General features: G+C 39.7%; 1 protein-coding gene across 2 annotated transcripts; it reads left to right on the top strand.

Annotated features, from left to right (window-relative positions):
* The first annotated feature begins 12,163 nt into the window (after nt 1-12,163).
* On the top strand, nt 12,164-17,687 carry LOC134198415 (spermidine synthase-like). Of its 2 annotated transcripts, none has more exons than XM_062667807.1 (4): nt 12,164-12,289; nt 15,822-15,967; nt 17,199-17,321; nt 17,386-17,687. In XM_062667807.1, the coding sequence occupies exons 1-4, from the start codon at nt 12,265-12,267 to the stop codon at nt 17,401-17,403; spliced, it is 312 nt and encodes a 103-aa protein (XP_062523791.1). In that variant the 5' UTR covers nt 12,164-12,264; the 3' UTR covers nt 17,404-17,687. The 2 variants fall into 2 exon arrangements, 1 of the variants encoding a protein (XP_062523791.1); XR_009972835.1 differs by lacking the exon at nt 12,164-12,289 and adding an exon at nt 14,277-15,436.
* The last annotated feature ends 1,748 nt before the right edge of the window (nt 17,688-19,435 follow it).

The following is a 19,435-nucleotide window of genomic DNA, read 5'->3' as shown; positions in this document are numbered from 1 at the left end:
TCGAAGCCATGTTGAACATGATGTTGAGCTAACATGTCGAAGTTGAAAGCGCAAGGCCGGAAACATGAAACATGAATGTATGTGCATAAGTCTATGTGCGCATGCTTTTGAGACCGCCAAAGGTGTAAAAGGTATCTTCAATATTGGCGTTTGTTGTTCGCAACTTGCTTTTCGATTCCGCGATTTCATTAGTTGTTTCTGTATGAATGAGTCTGGATATCTATTACATTTAAAGATGGTTTTTATTCTATTTATTTCCATCGTTTTTCTTCGTCTGTGCTGCATATGTGTTCTGCTCAGTGTTAGAGACAGTTAATAATTCCGGCTTTTACTGATGTGGGATGAGCAGAACGATAGTGTAGGTATCTGTTGGTTGTGGTCTGTTTTCGATAAACTGATGTTTCTAGTGTTCCAGTGATGTTATGTTTAACTAAACAGTCAAGAAAAGGAAGCTGATGGTTTGACTCTAGTTCTGTTGTAAATTGAATTGATGGATGGTAAAAATTCAAACATTTGAGATCTTTGTTATTATTGTGCACAGTGTTTGTTTGAATTTTTTGTTTGTAACATTCTCGAATGTGTGAATTTTGAACAAAACACCTACACTATCGTTCTGCTCATCCGACATCAGGAAAAGCCAGAATTATTAAATGTCTCCAACACTGAGCAGAATATATGTGCAGCACAGACGAAGAAAAAAACTTTGGAAATAAACAGAATAAAAACCATCTTTAAAAATGTAATGGATATCCAGACTCATTCATACAGAAACAACTAATGAAATCAAGGAATCAAAGAGCAAGTTGTGAATAACAAATGCCAATGTTGAAGATACCTTTTGCATCAGGTATTACACAACAAGTCAGACGTCTGTGCAATAAACTTGACATCAAATTAGTGAGTACACCAACAACAACTGTTTGGTCATTACTATGTCACCCAAACTATCCACTTACATCATTTCAAAGAGTGAATGTTGTATGTAAAATTGGTTATAAGAATTGTGATAAATTTTATATTGGAAAAACAAGAAGAAATCTGAAGTTAAGACTAAATGAACACAAATTTGCAATTTGATGTGGCCACACCCATAACAACACTATTGCGGCCCAATGCTGGGAATCTGTCCACATGATGAATTGGGAAAAAAGTAAAACATTAACAACAGAAAACAAATGCTATACTAGACAAATTAAAGAGGCAATTTGGATTAGAAGACATGGGACATTAAATCAAAATGACTGTAACACCATGATTAGAGACCGTTGGTCAACACTATTATGACGTAACAAAAACTGACAGTTTAAAGTGCAGTAGTTGATATAAACATTATCTACTATTTTTGGTTGATAAAGACCTATGGGTCAAACATCCCGATTTGTCAAATTTTCTATATGATGCACATCTCTCGCGATATGTCTACTATTCATGGCCACCGTACAACACCATATCACATTATATATATATATATATATATATATATATATATGATTCTTAATATTATATTTTACAATACCCTAATACCCCAACATCAGTTCCAACATCTCTCCCAAGGTAAGAAGGCAAATCCCAACTACAAACATCTAAAACTTCTAATTGCATACGTGCACGTAACATCTTGGCATTGTAGCACCATAGTTTTACAGACAACTGTTCTAATATGTTCTTGAAAGGTCGAGGAAACGTTATCCCACTGATTGATGATGTCTTTGAACATATTTCTTTCAAAGTCTTTAGAGTGAAAGATAATATGAAGTTCACGAGATTCAAAAACTAGTGGACAGAATAGACCACCTGCTGTGGTAACATTGGCTGCATGCCTTTTTTCACTTTTTTCACATTCTGCTGCTTCTGCTGCTGCATCAGGACTGATCGCTGCTTTCAATATAAAGGAAGGCTGTAAAGAGTTACGGATTGTAACATCAAAATATCCAGGTCGACCATCTATGAAATCTGGATGATTTACGTCTCCTGGTCTGCTTGAATTATAACCTGAGCAGTTCTGTTGTTTTACCTGCTTGTTTTCAACAAGCAAAGCTTGGAATATTACTTCACAAAGAGCATTGTGACGTTGAACACATAGTGGACCTCTAGGGCAGCTGATTAAGCTGTCACCAAATGGATCAATTGTAGCGCCACAACAGCATAAAACAGATGTTGGAAGAGGAAACATCAGAATGCCGAGCAATGTCCGGATCGCAATTACGAATTCATGCGGAGGAATGGTAAGGCCTAGATTGGGGTTGGGTAATGGCCGCAACCAAGCCTCGCATAGTTCAACGAAATTGTGTTCAGACGAGCTTTGTCTCTTAACTTCCATTTTTCATTAAGGAGTTGAAAACATTGTAATGTATCTGTTTTTGAATATTTTGCTGAGAAGCTGTGTTGAGATTCAAAGTGTGCATGCAGGCAATTTCTTTCCGAGAATACTGTACGCTTCATTTTTGCCTTGAGCTTGAAAATCAGGACAAAATACCTTTTTGAGCAAATTTGGTGTTTGAATTGCCTGCGTTTCTTAAGAGACTCTGAATCAACTTTTGGGTGGTATTGCATCTTTCTATGAAAGCAGCCGCTGATGAGGTTATTGCTTCTGTGAGACCAAGACTTCCTGTGCGAACTGGTAATGTCGCTTGAGGCCACGAGGAATCTCGAATAGATGAGCGAGTGATTAGTTCAAGAGATTGTATCAAACCTCTGTCAAAACGAGAAAATTCACTGTCTGTCAGACCAGGTGTTACAGTCCGCAAAAGGTGATTGACCTTACAGACACTCAAACAACTGCGCAAAAGGTGTAATTCAACCTATGGGTCATCTATGTCATTGAGATGTGATTGAATATCAAGGACTTTGTCTATCCGCTTAGCTACCGTATTTTGAAAGAAAATATCTGACCCATGAACTGGTGAACCGAGCATTTCCAATCCGTCAGCATGCCTATGAATTTCAGTAGGAAATTGAGGGACATATTGTCACCTGATGGCCAATAAATCTCGCGTTTATCCAGATTGATGTGAAGACTGAAGCGAGGACCTTTTTGCTTAGAACAATTCTAATAGAGAAGAGATGCAGTCTTGATCACCAACAAATGTGCCATCATCTAGGTACCATGGTTGCAGATCTATGCCAGGGCCATTGCTGATGTCGTCCAGAAACTCTAGTAATACCATGGAAATTAGCATCAGACCTAGTGGTCTCCTTGTTGAGTACCAGCAGTTGATAAGATGCGATCTTTGCCGAACATAAGTTCTCCTGGTAAACTATAACACACGCGCGTGCACACACACACACACACACACACACACACACACACACACACACACACACAGTCTGTATCATAATTATAAGGACACTGCATCATAACCCAGTACAAACGTGTTTATCATCTTCCAGCTAGTGATAAAAGTACCGAATCTTTACGAGCTTTAAACAGAGCCTACTAGCAGTGCAGAGCTAATGTATATCATTGCTAAAATATTCAAAACACGTAAACTACATTCTGAAACCGTATCCGCTGCTAGACGAAATTATCACTTGACTTCTTGCTACATTTTCGTTATTGACTAGACGTGACACAGCATTTTAACTAACTGTTCATTAGCATTTGGTTTGTCCACCTCTATCTGATCTAATTGAAATTACGCGACGTGCATCACTGTCGACTAATGTCTGCACATGCACTGCTGGAATCGTCTGCCATGCCTCCTGGACGGAACACCAGAGTTCTTCTTTGTTCTGGGGATGCCTTCTGTTTGTTGAAACTTTCAATGTATGCCACAAGCTTTTCATTGGGTTGGCATCTGGAGATTGTGGAAGCCAATCAAGTACGGTGACATCGTTGTCACGCAACCATTGTCGTGCTGGAAAACAAATTCTTCTCCTATTAACCGTTGAGCATCAGGAAGCATGTGGTCCTCGAGAACTCTTTAGTAGGCAAGAGCATCTACGCGGCCTTCTAGTCTTACTAGAGATACGACGCCATAATATGACATGCTTCTCTACACCATAACATTTGGTGATTGGTTTACTGTCAAATCACAACATTGCGGCAAATACTCTTTCCCTTACAGCACCAGACATGCAGCACTCCATCGGTTCCAATGCTAATTTTGGCTTCATCGCTAAAAAGGACAGATCTCCACGCCTCCACATCCCAGTCAGATACGTTACTGCCCATATTCGTCTGACCAGGCGATGTCCGTCCGTCAGCAGCGGTTTCTTGCATGGCCTCCAAGAATGCAGCTCACTTTCATGCAGTCGTCTTCTAACTGTACCGCAGGAAATAGCAACGTCAGCCTCCTGATGCAACTGAAAGGATAGCTGTCTCAATGTCTTTTTGTCTGTTTTCAATGGCAAGGCGCTTTAACATCCTTTCCTGATGTGCGGTTGTTTTTCTTTTTCTACCAGGACATGTTGCATAGTCGCTGCTACCGTTTGACAGCCTCTGCAGGCATTAATGAACTGCTGTCTTCAATCTTCCCACTTGCACTGCAATCTGGCGAGTAGTATGGCGTACAGAATGCAGCGCTTCGATCTTTCCTCTGGTATTGGCACTGAGCTGTTTCCTCTTGGCATTACAGCAACTCACAGCGAACGAGCAAACCAAAACAAACTTGTGAAATGAATTCAGCTGAAAAGGGACTAGCAGATGACATGCAATTTTGCGGGCTTTTACTCTAAAGTTTTTGGCAGCTGAAACATTTGGCGCGTAGGTTGACCGTTTTGGAAACACCGGAAATGGATAATTAGTAACATTTTCTAATTTGTGAAATTCAACTCTCCAGGAGAAGCCAAAACAGGACAAACAAAACAGCCTGTTTCTGTGTTACATCTTATAGGTCATGCACAGTATGTTTAGAATTCGTAATTTTCAACCAAAAACAAAGTATAGAATAGTGCAATTACGTTTACATCTAGTACTGTCATAATTGAAAGATTTGACTTATTGTCTAAGAAATAATTTACAATCTAAAAGTACCTGTATGTTTTGACAGCAGTGTCCTTATAATTATATATATATATATATATATATATATATATATATATATATATATATATATATATATCATCTGGCTTGTCTCTGAGCCAAGCTTCCAGACAATTTCAAGAACGGTTATCTGTTCGTTTGTGGCAGTATAGCTCAAGAATGATTAGTGACAGATTGGACCTCGTGATTATTGACTATCTACCTAATTATTGCAATATTGCGACTTAGACTCTTTGTGCTTTCGTTCTTAGGGCGGATATGTGTTATCTGTGTTATCTGTATTATATACATATATATATATATATATATATATATATATATATATATATATATATTCCGGATGTTCTATGGTGAATGTCTTGTCTTTTTTGTTGCTGTTTGACTGGGCAAGGCGAGAAAAACAGGAGAAGGAAGAGTCCCAAGTCGATGTTGGCTGCTGTTGCAGCCTTCGTCTTGTACGTCGGTCCCATCGGTTGCGGTGGGTCCCCCTTTTGGGACCAAACGTTGTTTTTGCTTTGTTTTTGCAGTTGTTTGTCTCTACTGGAAGAGGTGGAGTTGTTTGCAGTTTCCCACTTTTAGATTTGCATCAAAATCTTCTCATTGCTTTGTCGTCTCCTCTTCTAGTTCATTGTTGAGGATTTCATGGATTCGTGCGTCTTTGGAGTCTTTTCTGTCAACTGGGGATGTGGTGTTTGTCATGTAACTTCTGTTTTTGCTGTGTATGTATTGTGTCTTCTTCACTTTCCCTCTGCTTGTCTTTGCCTCAGTTCGTCAGTGAAGCCTTCATGGATTTGTGCAATTACCCCTACATGCTTCGTGCTATGCCGGTCTTTGGAGTTCTTTCTGTCAACTGGAGGATGTTGTGGTTTTCATGTACCTTCTGTATTTGCTGTCTTCTATTTTCATCTTCAACTTACTACTGCTTGCTTGTCTATGCTTTAGTTTGTTAGTGAGGTCTTCGTGGATTCGTGCAATTACCTCTACTTGCTTCGTGCTGTGCTGTTCTTTGGAGTCCTTTCTGTCAACTAGAAGATGTGTTTCTCATGTAACTTCTGTTTTGCTGTATTGTATTTTCTTTGCCTTTCCTCTGCTTGTCTTTGCCTCAATTCACAAGTGAAGCCTTCATCGATTCGTGCAATTACCCTTACGTGCTTTGTTGTATGCCGGTTTGGAGTCTTTTCTGTCAACTGGAGGATATGGTTTTTGTTATGTACCTCCGGTATTTGCTTTCTTCTATTTTCATTTGTTCCTTACTTCTGCTTGTCTATGCTTCAGTTCATCAGTAAAGCCTTTTTGGATTTGTGCAATTACCCCTATGTGATTCTTGCTATGCCGGTCTTTGGAGTCTTTTTGTCAATTGGAGGATTTGGTGGTTGTCATGTGCTTTTTGTGCATGCTGTCTTCTATCTTCATCGTCAACTTACTGTGACCAACTACCTTCATATTGTGTTCTTGCTTTGACTTTGCAATCATTGTTTTATGTTGCTAGCTGTGTAGATCACTATGACCTAGCTAGTTCTCTAGGCATATAGATCAATAAAATATAATGTGTGTGTGGGGGGGGGGGTGGAGCAGATGGTAGAGCGTTGGTGATGACATCCAGGATCTTGTATTCTGTGATGTGGGTTGAAGGTTCAATCCTGGTGGAGGCAACACTGTCACAGTTCCCTTGAGCAAGAAACTCACCCACACTTGCTTCTCTCGACTCAGGAGTATAAATGAGTACCTGGTCATTGACTGGGGTGGACAAGACCGCTGGCTTGGCAGCAACATCATGCAGCAGACGGGTACGTGTGGGCCTTGGTGTCCAGTCCCAGAGCTGCGCCATTGTCAGTGCCCCTGGATGACTCTGGCCAAGCTCCAGGTGGATTGTAACGCTGTCCCCAAGACTCCACTTAGCACATGGAGGCCCTGTCTCTAGAGGCAGGGGGAGCTATCTCTGCAACTGACCTCAAGGTCGACGTCAAAAGACATCGAGGGCTTAACATTTGTCCATTTTGTGTGTGTGTGTATTATATATAAATTTATATATTTATTTATACAGGGTAAATCCCACCGCTCTACATCCACTGCTAAATCTAATCTATCATTTAATATTCTAGCATTAAACTGCCAAAGACGAACAGATAATTGTTCTAATAAATTACACACACACACACACACACACACACACACACACACACACACACACACACACACACACACACACACACACACACACACACACACACACACACACACACACACACACACACACACACACACACACACACACACCATATATATATAAAGTAGAGCAAATTATACGTGCATTAAACTGAAATAAGCAAACTGAAAGCTGTTGCAGTAAGTTACTGACTGCCCTACTAAGGGTTATTCTGCTCTTTGCTGTGGTCTTGGACGCGGTAACCTTCAAAGTGGCAAGACTGGAAGGCGTCTACAAACCAAAAGACTCCACTATTATTAGGTAGAAGTAGTCTCTTGCCGCATTGACTTTGCTGTCGTGTCGATGGTTCTTTCTCTTCTTCACCAGCCATTGCAGCGGCTCCAGCAGAAATGGCGGATTTAGCAACGTACGCTGGCTGCATGGTGTTTCTTATCGAAACGTCAAATAACCTGGTCATCCATCAGCAAAACCTGGATGAAAGATATCTCCAGGACGGCTATTGGTGTCTGGACCACAACATTGCTCAAGCGAGCGCCTTCTTTATCCACCAGTAATGCATGATATATGATGTCCCTCAGTGAATCGTGGTGTTTAGAACGTAAAGAACCGTGACAACATCCATGCAGATGGTCGCCAAAGCAATCATTACACGCCCACAGGAACAGCATATTGATTGCGAAGGAGAAAGAATTAGAATTCCAAGCCATAGCTTCAGAGTAAGTGTAAATTCATGCAGAGCCATGGATAGGCCTAACTTAACATTTGGAATGGCTCGTAACCATGCTGCAGCATGAACTGATGACTTTGTGTTAAGACGTGCTTTGTCTCAAAGACTGCTTGTCTTTAACGGTGGAGAGCAATGCGTCATCCAGCTGCCTTTTTAATACACGTTGAGACTCACCAGACGAGTTATTAGGGTGACTGTTCGCGCCATAGCCAGAACCTGTCTATATCGGGCAAGGGCATTTTCTTCACCTGCGATGAATATCGTTGTACAAGGTGATTCAACAGACATTGGTGACGCTGGAACTAACTCATGTGTAGGCAACTTCTTGTTCTGGACTAGAAGGCGTGTTGAAAGCTCCCAAGAAGCTTGACAGGTACCAGGAAAAGCCGCGGCCAAAGTTGTAGCTGCCTGTCTCAACCCCAAGCCTCCCATGCGCATTGGTAGAGTAGTTTGCTGCCAAGAGGCTTCAGGCAGGGAAGTCTTAGTTATAACTTTTAGAGAACGTTGTGTCCCAGTGTCAATACGTGTCCAGTGGTGATCAGTTGTGCCTGGAGGAGCTGTTCTGAGAAGATTGTTGATCTTGCAGAGGCTGAGGCAACTACGAAGTAGATGAAGCTCGACTTGGGGTTTGTTCAATTCTGGCAGAAGGCTTTGATTTTGAAGCACACTGTCAACCCTTTGTCTACAACAGCACTGTAACAATCATCCGTTCCACAGACGGGTGACCCAAGCAGTTCAACTCCTGTATCTTCAATGCAGATGCGGCAGATTTGTGATGGAAACTTGGGAAATGATTGATCGGCTGACAGCCAACAGATTTCGCACTTCTTCAGGTTGAGTTTTAAGCCAAAGACGGTCCGTTGTTAATCAATGAATTCAAGAACGAGGAAACAGTATTGTCTCTGGTCCCAACAAAGGTATCGTCATCAAGATACCAAACGTGAAGGGCAAGTCCATCGATTGGACCAATTGTATCCAACAATTTGAAGGACTACAGGTGAGAAAAGAAGAGGACCCAGAGGGTCACCTTGCTGCACTCCAGCTGTTAACAAAATCCGATGTTGACCAAATCTTAATTCTCCTGTAGTTGAGTAACACCACTGCGCATAGAGAAATAAATCAGGCAAGTAGATCATCTTTGTGACCTTCCTTCTTGAAGGCAGTACGCAATGTATGAATTGCAGCTTCTAATCCTCCCTTGGTCCAACACCGACTTGACTATATGACAGCAATAAATCTGGAAGGCAAGATTTTGCAGCGGCATAACATAGCCTGCTAGCCAAACGACGGATAACTTCCCCCACTGCTATTGGCCGGTAACCACTCGTTCTTTTGTTAGGCCAGCTTCTACCAGCCACGGAGATATGCTAGCACTCAGCTTTCCAGAAACAATAAATGACATTAATCTAGTAAGCTGATCCAAACAAGTCTGTGTAACTGGAACAATAGAACCTGCAACTGCATCAAGTGAATGCTGAGCTTGAAGTTGGGAGCCTCCTGGACTTGTGCCTCTGGGAAATGCCCTGAGGGGAGTAAGAACAACAATGGAATCAATTGCCAGAGGAGCTGGTAAATCTTTAGAAAAAGCTATACTTGTATATATATATATATATATATATATATATATATATATATATATATAAGTAATGTCCCATTGCTATTTTCTTTCCCAATGCCATGCTTGCCAACAGATCTCCATGACATGTGTTGAAGTCACCATTGAGCAATGTTTGTTTTTTGGTACAGAACTGATGGTACAACTAAGCTGTTCGTAAAACAGTCCTTTGTTTTAGTGCCATCGCGAGAGTTGGTGCATAAGCACTGATTATGGTCATATACTGACATTTGCGCAGTGGAATCCACAAACTCATGATCACTAACACCAAGCGGGATGGTATCAAGACGTTGACTATAGACTTTCAGATTGCAAATCCCACCCCAGGCAGCCGGATTTCTGAAGAGGAAAGGTCTTTCCAGAAGAAGGTGTAGCTTGATTGTATCTCTTCAAGTTTTCCTATATCAGAGAAGCGAGTTACATGCATGCATGCTTGCATGCATACATACATAAATAGATACGTACATACATACATTCATAAATGATAGTGATGGTATGTCTACTGTAATCAGTGACAACCCTCTCAGTGTCTTCGGCTACGTTGATGGGATACCAGACCAGCTTTTGATGCATACATACAGACATACATACACAGTGTTCTCACCAGTATCGTCTGTACCAACGTTTGACGGTTAGGACAAGGAAGGGACGTTTGGGGAGGGGAAAACAGCAATTATTGACGGTTGGGAACAAAATTGGACAGCCTACGACACGTAGTGTGGGATGTCTTCCTTCAAGATCTATTGTGGATTTAAAGCCATTTACCTCTTGTCTTGATGGTCCCGACATTCCTAAAGTACAATCTCATGACATCTAAATTATTTGGGTGTGCTCTCTTTGTTGTTGCAGTAGGTGTTCTACTAAGTGCTGCCTATCTTCATGTTTAGTAGGTACACCTTTGCAGATCTCTTTACAGCATAACCACTCAACTGGATATATCGATTTGCTAAGTCATTATGGTTATAAAAACATAGTGATCCTCTCTCACAAAGCACGCTTGCAGCTAAAATTCTCAGAGCTTTTTTAATGAATTTTATACATGATTACGGTAGACTACTGCTCTTTGTTCGCGTTAACTTTGCGCTTTGAAAATCTGTAATACTTCTGCGTAATAGGGCAGACAAAGACGATCTTGGTATTGTTTGAAACCGCAACTTCTCGGATTTTCTATAGTTAGGGTATCAAAGGCATATATTACACAAGGGGTTTGATAAGAATTGTACATATCAAGAGTCATTAGGGTTCTTAACTCACTAAGAAGGTATGGTCTTACAACTAAACGGTCCGCTGCCTTGACATCAGCACGCAGTTGCTCTTGTTTCGCGAGTAGTTGCTGGGCATTTCTGACTCCTCTTCTTGTTCTGTTTTGTCTTGATAGCCTGCGACTTCCTCTACTGTTACCTAACATCTTTGTATTGTAATATGACCTCTAAAATGTACAGTTAATGGGATATCACTTAACATCTGAGTGTGGTAAACTAATACAGCTGTATCATTAGTCACTTCCAGCGCAAAGTCAATGCCAACCACAGAGTCGAAACATAGGGTATTAGCTAGTTATGGTTAAAAGAAGGATATATAGTCAGAAGGTGTAGTAGTATCCCTATACTATTCATTAAATACTATTCATTTCTAAGTTTGACAGCACAGTAGCCAAGGTATTTGCACAGCTTACTCTTGTAAAGCTCAACTCACAATCCCACTTTTAAGTTAATTAAGTCAATTTGTTATTGTAATAATCTAGTGTATTTGATGTCTATCTGTGTTATGTTCAACAAGGTTATGTTCAATGAGGTTTATTTGACAAGTCCGGAGTGGCTATTGTATTCAATATTCTACCAATCATACAGTAACTACATGATTATACATGCATAAGACTCTACGTAATACAACTAGGGAAGGTAAAGTTAAAAATATGATGTTATCACCAAATATGTCAACATTAAACATTTGATGACATCATATTTTGATGAGGTAATATTGACGGTTGGCAAAATATCCTGGCTAGAACACTGATACATACATACAGTACTGGCAAGAAGTAACCTAACATTTTTTATTGTATGCGTATTGCATTGTATTGCGTATGGTATCCTATTCTATTGTATCATATTGCATTCTATCATATTGCAGTCTATCCTATTGTATTGGATATTGTATTGTGTATCGTATTGCGTATTGCATTCTATTCTATCTTATTGGTACTATGTATTGGTATTGCCTATCTTATGGTATTCTGTGGTATTGGTATTGCGTGTCCTATCCTATGGTATTGCATATCCTTTCGTATTCTATCCTACTGGTATTGCATATGGCGTCATATGGTATCGTATCTTTTAGCTTATGGTATTGTATCGTATCTTTTATCTTATCGTATTGTATCATATCATAAGCATATCCCTGTCAGCTTACTTATTGCCAGTACTGTCAAAATGTACATATAAACATACATTTTAGTCAAATTACATGTTAGTTACTTAGTCTGTCTATCTGTCAAACTTATCTGTCAGTCAGTCTGTCTGTCTTAGATGTAACATGGCATATACTCAAGTTTGAGGTTGCTTTTCTGTTTTCATCTGTATTGTCATGTTTTGATCGCAGATGTATGTGGTTATCAATGACTTGGTGTCTTATGTTGGGCTGCTGCTTTGAAGATCCTTTTTGGATGCTTTCTTTGATTGTCCTATTATCCAAGCAATTGTCTGTCACGAATTTGTGAAAGATAACAGACTGATGCAGTGCCCAAAGTGCAACAATGGTTTACCTGCCTCATGTACTTGCAACACTTGTCAAAATGTAATCAGATCTCATTGTTTTTGTAAGCGAAATTTTGCGCCCATGCTCATCTGCTCATTCACTTGACAAATTTTCAGACGACTTGGAAGTCGATTTATCACCCCTTGCTTTAAGTGTGCTGCAACAAGCTTGACATATGATTGATTTACTTTTTGTAGATTGCATTATGTGGTCTTACCTCCAAGGACAGTGCAAATTGTAGTGCTGTTTATCAGAGCAAAATTTCAAGAGTGCTGTTTCATCAAATTACGAGGAGGATGAAGTCTTCCCTTGCTTTTTTCTAGGATGATCTTACTACCACAACTCGGGATGAAAGACAGGTATGAGGGAATCTAAGGCTATCCTTAATCATTTCCTGAGTTAGCACTGGCAAGAGCTATAATCAATTGCATAACAGAGAGAGAGCTGAGAGATCTGACAGTACAAGATGCTAGAACAGATGTGGCTCTATGACTTGTTAAGCCAGGTGAACAGAGCTCGAAGAATTTTGTCATTATGGTCTTGCTTCCTATTCAGAAGAGATTATTCAACTAGTCCAAACACCCAGCTCGCGTTAGTATTTTTATCATTCCTCAGAACTGGATTATTTTCCTATCTGATTGGACAAATTTACCTTTTTGGAAGTCACTGAAAAGTAGTTTTAGAGGATGTGGAGGTGGTCCCTTAGGTTGGCGATTTGAACATTTTTAATTATTTAAGGGCAACTGCAGAACTAACGACTCCTTGTTCTTGGTTTGCTCTTACGTTACTGAAGGAAGAGTTTTATGTACTATATAGTTCCTTTATTGGCATGTTCACATCTTATTGCTTACCTACATCTAATGTTGATGTGAGACCAATTGCCATTGGACAAACTCTGAGGCTATACAGCTTAGATCTAAATTTTCTGCATAGTTTGATCCAACGCGTGGAGTAGCTACACCAGGAATGTCAGAATTAATAGCACAACGTTCAGCTATTGTTTGTTGAGAAAAGCCAACATGGTTTGTTGTTGAAGGCTGACATTCTCCGAAAATCATCTTCTGAAAGAAGTATAACAAGGCTTTTCTAAAGTATATCATCACAATCGTCAGATGTACAATAACGTCAGTGCCTTAGTTTACATTCATAAGAATGACAGCATCATGATACTATCAGAAGACAGGGTACGTCCAGTTAACCATCTTGGTAATTTTTCTATTTGTTGTTACTCTTCACCCAATTCTGAAGTCAGTCCAAGAGAATCACGATGACTTGATAATTCTTGTTTACTTAGATGATCTCTCCTTGTTTGGTTCAGATTTTTTAAGCCTCTCTTAACTGTGTGTCAGAAAATGTGAACTGTACTTTGTAAAACATATTGGATCAGTCCCTATAGGGTTTTCACAAAATGTTCAAGTGGATGCACAGAGACAGCACAAAATAGAAGCATCCTTTGTTCTGACTTGGCCAAACTCTCATGTCTTCAGAGTGCAATGCTCCTATTACGCTATTGCTATGTGCCATTCCTCAATTACCTCGCCAGGTTTGTTTTTCCTCTTCTATATGAAAATGCAGCACATTCACGATGACATCACGCAATTTGCATTTACCAGCATACTAGCCTTTAATCTTTAGATGATTTTGAGTAAAAACAGGCCAGTGTAAACATCAAATTAGGTGGATTTGGAATGAATCAAATTAGACATCAAATGTGTCGAATTTATCACCTCTTGGACTCACTCAGACAGAGTTGGCACATCACATTTTTACAGTGTTACACGAAGAGAGAAGCACTACAGTGCTAAACTTTTGACCAGTGTATGTAGTCATATTTTGTCACTTGATAATGTTTGCATACTGAGGTATTTAGCCCAACCCACTGGTCTCAGCTAAGGTTTCCAATGCAGGCACGTGTAAACAAAGGGTGCAAAGCAACTTGTCTCCAGACTTGCATACTTACAGGTCAATTGCTTCGTTGCTCAGCCACAACGAAAATTTAAGCTCTCAGCCTGCAGAACTACTATGCAGAAACACTGCGGAACAACCAAAATGTTACAAGTCAGGTTTCATGCAGCTACATGTGTACGTACCGCGGGTCGCCTGAATCTTACCAGCATCTTTGCTCTTTAGACTCCTGGTTGTTGGTAGAAATGTACGTACTGTAAACCCTTATGTAAAGCAAAGGACTAAATGATGACATCATGTTTGTCTATTGGTAAGTAATGACACCACGTCTCGCTATTGGTCGGAATAGCTTAATTTGCATCTGAGCTACTTGGGTATGAATACAGTCGTACATACGGTTGGTTGTCACCAGACTACTGTACCCTTACATGGGATACCCGGGCCTTAGGTAATAGCATTCACAGGTTGCTAAACAATTCAAGTTCTATTGCATGTCACATAGAGACTCTGGGTAGTCTTTGCCTTCACCTCTGAAAAACAATATGCTTTCCAGCAATCATTGTCTTTTTTGTTCAACTTTGAATCGAAGACCACAACACAGTCTACACTCAGCTATAGCACTTAGTTCAGCAGCATATTGCTTAACAACTGCACCAACTCCTAGAAGCTTTGTTAGACTCAGATCAATATAAAGAAGAGTTGCAGGAGCATGGTTGCATGGAATCAGTTTTTCTACAGAAAGTACAAACTTGGTCTGAATGAATTTGCTTGGCATCTTTTCTGAGCCTTTGACAACGCATTCCCTTTAGTCGATGCATCAAGAAATGCATCTGCGGTTCTCATCTGGATTGAACCAGTTATCATCTGCTGGCCTGTAAGTTTGCCGGTGGGCCAGTTAAGCAACACAACACAGTGGTAAACATTTGAAGCAACTGCCTCGACAACTTACAAGTGTGCCATTGCAAGGAGCTCAGAAACCAATATTTAGAGACAGATGATAGACCAGATCTAGTCGTCTTTGATACATCCAGAGGCACCAACACTGAGTTAGATGTCAGTATGGCTAACCGCTGGAGCAGAGACATTCTTTGAAAAGCCGCTGACATTCTTTGAAAAGCCGCTGAAGATGCAGGATATACAAAAGACAAACGCAAAATGAAAGAGTTTTATAAATGGAAAAGAGCTGACCGTAGGTGAATCAACTACACTTCTTTGGGTATTTGAACAATTCTTTGGTTTTGGAGAAACAAAGCTGATGAGTACCTTAACTTCCTTTCAAAGGTAGTCTAAACATGCTGAAGGTTGCAGCAGTGAAGCTGATTTAGAAATAGATAGCACGAAAGTTTCTATTGTATTACAAAAGTGTAATGTTAGTGGACACTCAGACTGTATTAATTTTGTATCATTTACTGACATGTGCAGTGTTATAGTGTGTTAGTGAGTGAGTATTTTCACGTTGCAGATATCAATATGTTTACCAGTTTTGTTTTTGTTGTTCTTGTCTAAGTTTTAGTGTTTGTTGCAGTCTTTCTGCTGCTCTTTGTTCAATAGAATATTTAATAAGAAACTATTTTTTAATTAATTTATTTGAAGCAGTTTCAGTATCATCTACATGTTTTTCACTCATATTTGGTGGAAGATTGATAGTTTACTTTTATTATTCTAGATGATGGACCATGGCTTGAGCAGTGTCACTTACATTGTAAATACAAAATGTGTAAAACTCTATTTCTCTCTACAAGTTACTGCTATGCATCTATCCCAACTTATCCATGTGGAGAGCTTGGATTTGTCCTCTCAAGCATCAGTTCTGTAAGCTGATTCTTTCTTGTAGTGTAGTATATTTGAACATACTAGTTTTGAGATAGTCAGACAGAACAGGTTTAGATGAAGGTCTTGGCTTATGTAGTTTGTTATCTGATCAAATATTCAAGAATTCTTTGTGAGTTAGAGTTACCTCTTAATATGATGCTGAGTCATGTAGTAAATTATGTAGTCATGTATGCTGATTTATATTTTATGTCATTGAAGAACTGACTGTCTTTTTAGTGCATTTGTAGTAAAATTTGGTGTTACTTAATTATGTATGCAATTTGTACTCATCCTGAAATGCTCATTGATTGGTCAGCAAAGGACTGGTGGTATCAGCAGTCTATGAATACTGAAAACTAGCCAAACTTGTATTGTTTAGTCAGTATATGGACCAGCAAGGCATGACAATGTCATCACAGTGATGTTGTCTGATTATACAGCTATTGAACCTCTTTGAAAGCATGTTTTGTTAGACTTGTCAGTTAGACATTCTTGCATTATTATTGCACTCTTGAGTAACTACGTAGAAATTTGGGTGCAATGTTTTGTGAACTTGGAGATCTAATGATGCTTGATATGGTGTTAGTGCTTGCGATAATGTTAGAACTATTTCTCTATTGTTGGATTGTTGTGTCTGGTTAAAGACATTGGGTATATCAAATCATGTTTTCTGAAAAACTACAGATATGCACAAATCTAACAGTAGTTAAGAGGATATTCTTGCTTTCTGGTTGTGTTGTCGAATAACAGGTTGTACGTATTAGTTTATTTAGCTTGAGTAGTGATGCCATGACCATGTAATTGGCTAATAATTTATAACTAGCATGCGAAAAATTGATGTGTTTGGAACATTGAATTTGATTATTTACGTAAGTGGCATGTTCCTCTGCTACTACACAACATGGTGAGTGTCATGACATTTATGAGTCTTTAGTGTTACTTGCAACCACAGCTACAGCCAAGGCTTTTGTAAACAAGAATGCAAACCCTTGTTTGGCATCAAGTTAATTAATTAAATAGAAAGTTTGGTTACTGTAAATTTAGTTTTTGCTATGACATTGAATTATGAAATTTACACAGCATGCCGATCAAAGTGACGTCTAAACTGTTCACAAGGGTGTGTTTATTATTTGTGATATTCTATTATTATATCTTACTGCCACTTTGACTTAATTAATTGGTCTTGACTGTTGATTTTTCATTTATTAATATGTCTTTGTAATAACGGCAGGATGTGAGGTTCGACCATCCACTTCGTGAAGTGTCCCAGGAAATGGTAAGAATGATGGGCTTCAAGTACTATAACTCAGATGTCCACAAAAGCTCATTTGTTTTGCCACAGTTTGCAAAAGAGGTAACGCTGTGTAGACATACCTTTTCTACCATTTTGTGTTGTGCAATCATGTTTGCTGTTATAGACACTTGGCATCTCATGACATCCTTTTTTTATGAAGACACTCAATGTTTAAAGCAGCACTGGTCATAACAGAACATGATTGTAACTTGACTGGACATTGCATTCAGGTTTGTCAGACTTTGCATTGTAGACCTGAACGGGTGTTCAATTGTTTGACATGAACATAATTCTTGTATGTAACCATAGTGTGTTCCAACAATCCACCAATGCCGTAGTTTTGAGTACTACTTCATGCTGAGACTCCTTTCTTACGCTTTAATTGTTTCGTATTTGATAATCCAAATTAAGCAACATGAAAACAGTCACCGCATACTAACTAGCAATAATAGTATAGCAGCGCAGAACGTTTCGATTAATTAACAATGTAAGCTAACAAAAAACATGATTACAGATAACAACCTGAAAACACTGCAACTTAGAAACAATGAGTTTATTAGCTACGAGCGTAAAGAAGGACACCACAATAAGTGGTGGACTGCTTCGCGAGAAGCTCACTCTAAACGGGCTGAATTGACTTCCGGTCTGTCTGTCGGTATGTTTGTACCTATGTTTGTAACTATCTATGTTTGTAACTATCTATGTTTGTTTGTAAGCGTGTGTCACGCTCGGGGAGTTTGTCGAGCCAATCAGCGATCGTTTTGGGACGCAAAACGTAGGTGACGTAATACTAGCTTGTCAGCGTGCATCACTCTCGGGAATTTGTTGAGCCAATCAGCTGTCCTTTGGGACACCAACAATGGGTGACGTAACAATCCCGCGCATTATGACAGAAAAGCCGAGATGTCGTAAACCTCCATTTTACGGTCAAATTGTCGTCAAACCGAGAAGCGCAGAGTAAAGTTCAGGTAATAGTTGTATGCATTTGTTACTTTTTACAAAAGAATCGCAAAACAAACGAATTTATCGTTCTTCAAGAAGCCAAGCTAAGGTCCCATGGGACCACGCATGTGTACCGTTGCGCACGACCAACATGTCATCCTCGATCTTCAAGAGAGCAAAATGTTTTAGTTGTAAGTAGGACTGATGATGAACGATCGACGTCGTCTTGTAAGAAAGATTCGTAGGAAATGCTAACGCTGCTTTTTTCTGGCCGGTCGCTAGATGTCGCTTCACAGTATTTCTAGGAGACGTGCGAGATCAATCTTTATCTAGATACGACGAATTATCATCGGAACGAAAGATGCTAGCAACGTACAGCTCAACTAAAGCATGATAATCTCGTCCACCTCAAAAGTTAATTACCTGCAAGTGATGCAAGATCGAGCGCTACAGATTAACAGAATCGAGAAATATCGTGGATAACAAGCCCGCTCCGTTCAAGAATATATTTACAGGTGTAAGTAGGACTGATGATGAACGATCGGCGTCGTCTTGCAAGAAAGATTCGTAGGAAACGTTGCGCTGCATGCTTTCTCCTGGATCCGGTCGCTACACATACATGTCGCTTCATAGTATTTCCCGTGCACGTACATTCATCTCTAGCTACGACGAATTAATTCTAACGGAACGAAAGATGATAGCAACGGCTCAACGAAAGTGATGCAAGCAAGAGCGCTACATGCAGAAGTAACGTGAATAACAGCCCCGCTTCGTGCAAGAGACGCAGCTGTCACGCATGTGCATGTACTAAAGTGTAGTGTGGGACATTGATGATATTTAGTTAATTATCTTTAATCACATCGACGCATCCCTGTGCTTTCAAAGAATTATACATTCTATCAACAAGCTAATGATTAAATAATGATAATGACAATAAATAGACAAAAATTAATAAAATTTACATTAATATTTACAATATATACACGTGCCACGCACGCACACACACACACACACACACACACACACACACACACACACACAAACACACACACACACAAACAAACACACACACAAACAAACAAACACACACACACACACATGGACAGACACACACACAAACACACACACACACACACACACACACACACACACACACATGGACACGCACTTGCACACACACACACACACACGCACACACACACACACACACACACAACAACAAACACACACAC

This window comes from Corticium candelabrum, chromosome 2, assembly GCF_963422355.1.
Source record: "Corticium candelabrum chromosome 2, ooCorCand1.1, whole genome shotgun sequence".
In the NCBI taxonomy this organism is placed as follows: domain Eukaryota; kingdom Metazoa; phylum Porifera; class Homoscleromorpha; order Homosclerophorida; family Plakinidae; genus Corticium; species Corticium candelabrum.
The sequence above is the reverse complement of the archived record's forward strand: the minus strand, read 5'-3'. Positions and strand labels throughout refer to the sequence as shown.

What these genes read in the sequence shown, in the direction of transcription:
- LOC134198415 (XM_062667807.1), top strand. Translation starts at nt 12,265, where the DNA reads ATGTACTTGCAACACTTGTCAAAAT. An exon ending in CTTGCAACACTTGTCAAAAT is followed by an intron (nt 12,290 to 15,821) that starts GTAATCAGATCT and finishes TTATTATTCTAG; the next exon opens with ATGATGGACCATGGCTTGAG. An exon ending in TCCTCTCAAGCATCAGTTCT is followed by an intron (nt 15,968 to 17,198) that starts GTAAGCTGATTC and finishes TAATAACGGCAG; the next exon opens with GATGTGAGGTTCGACCATCC.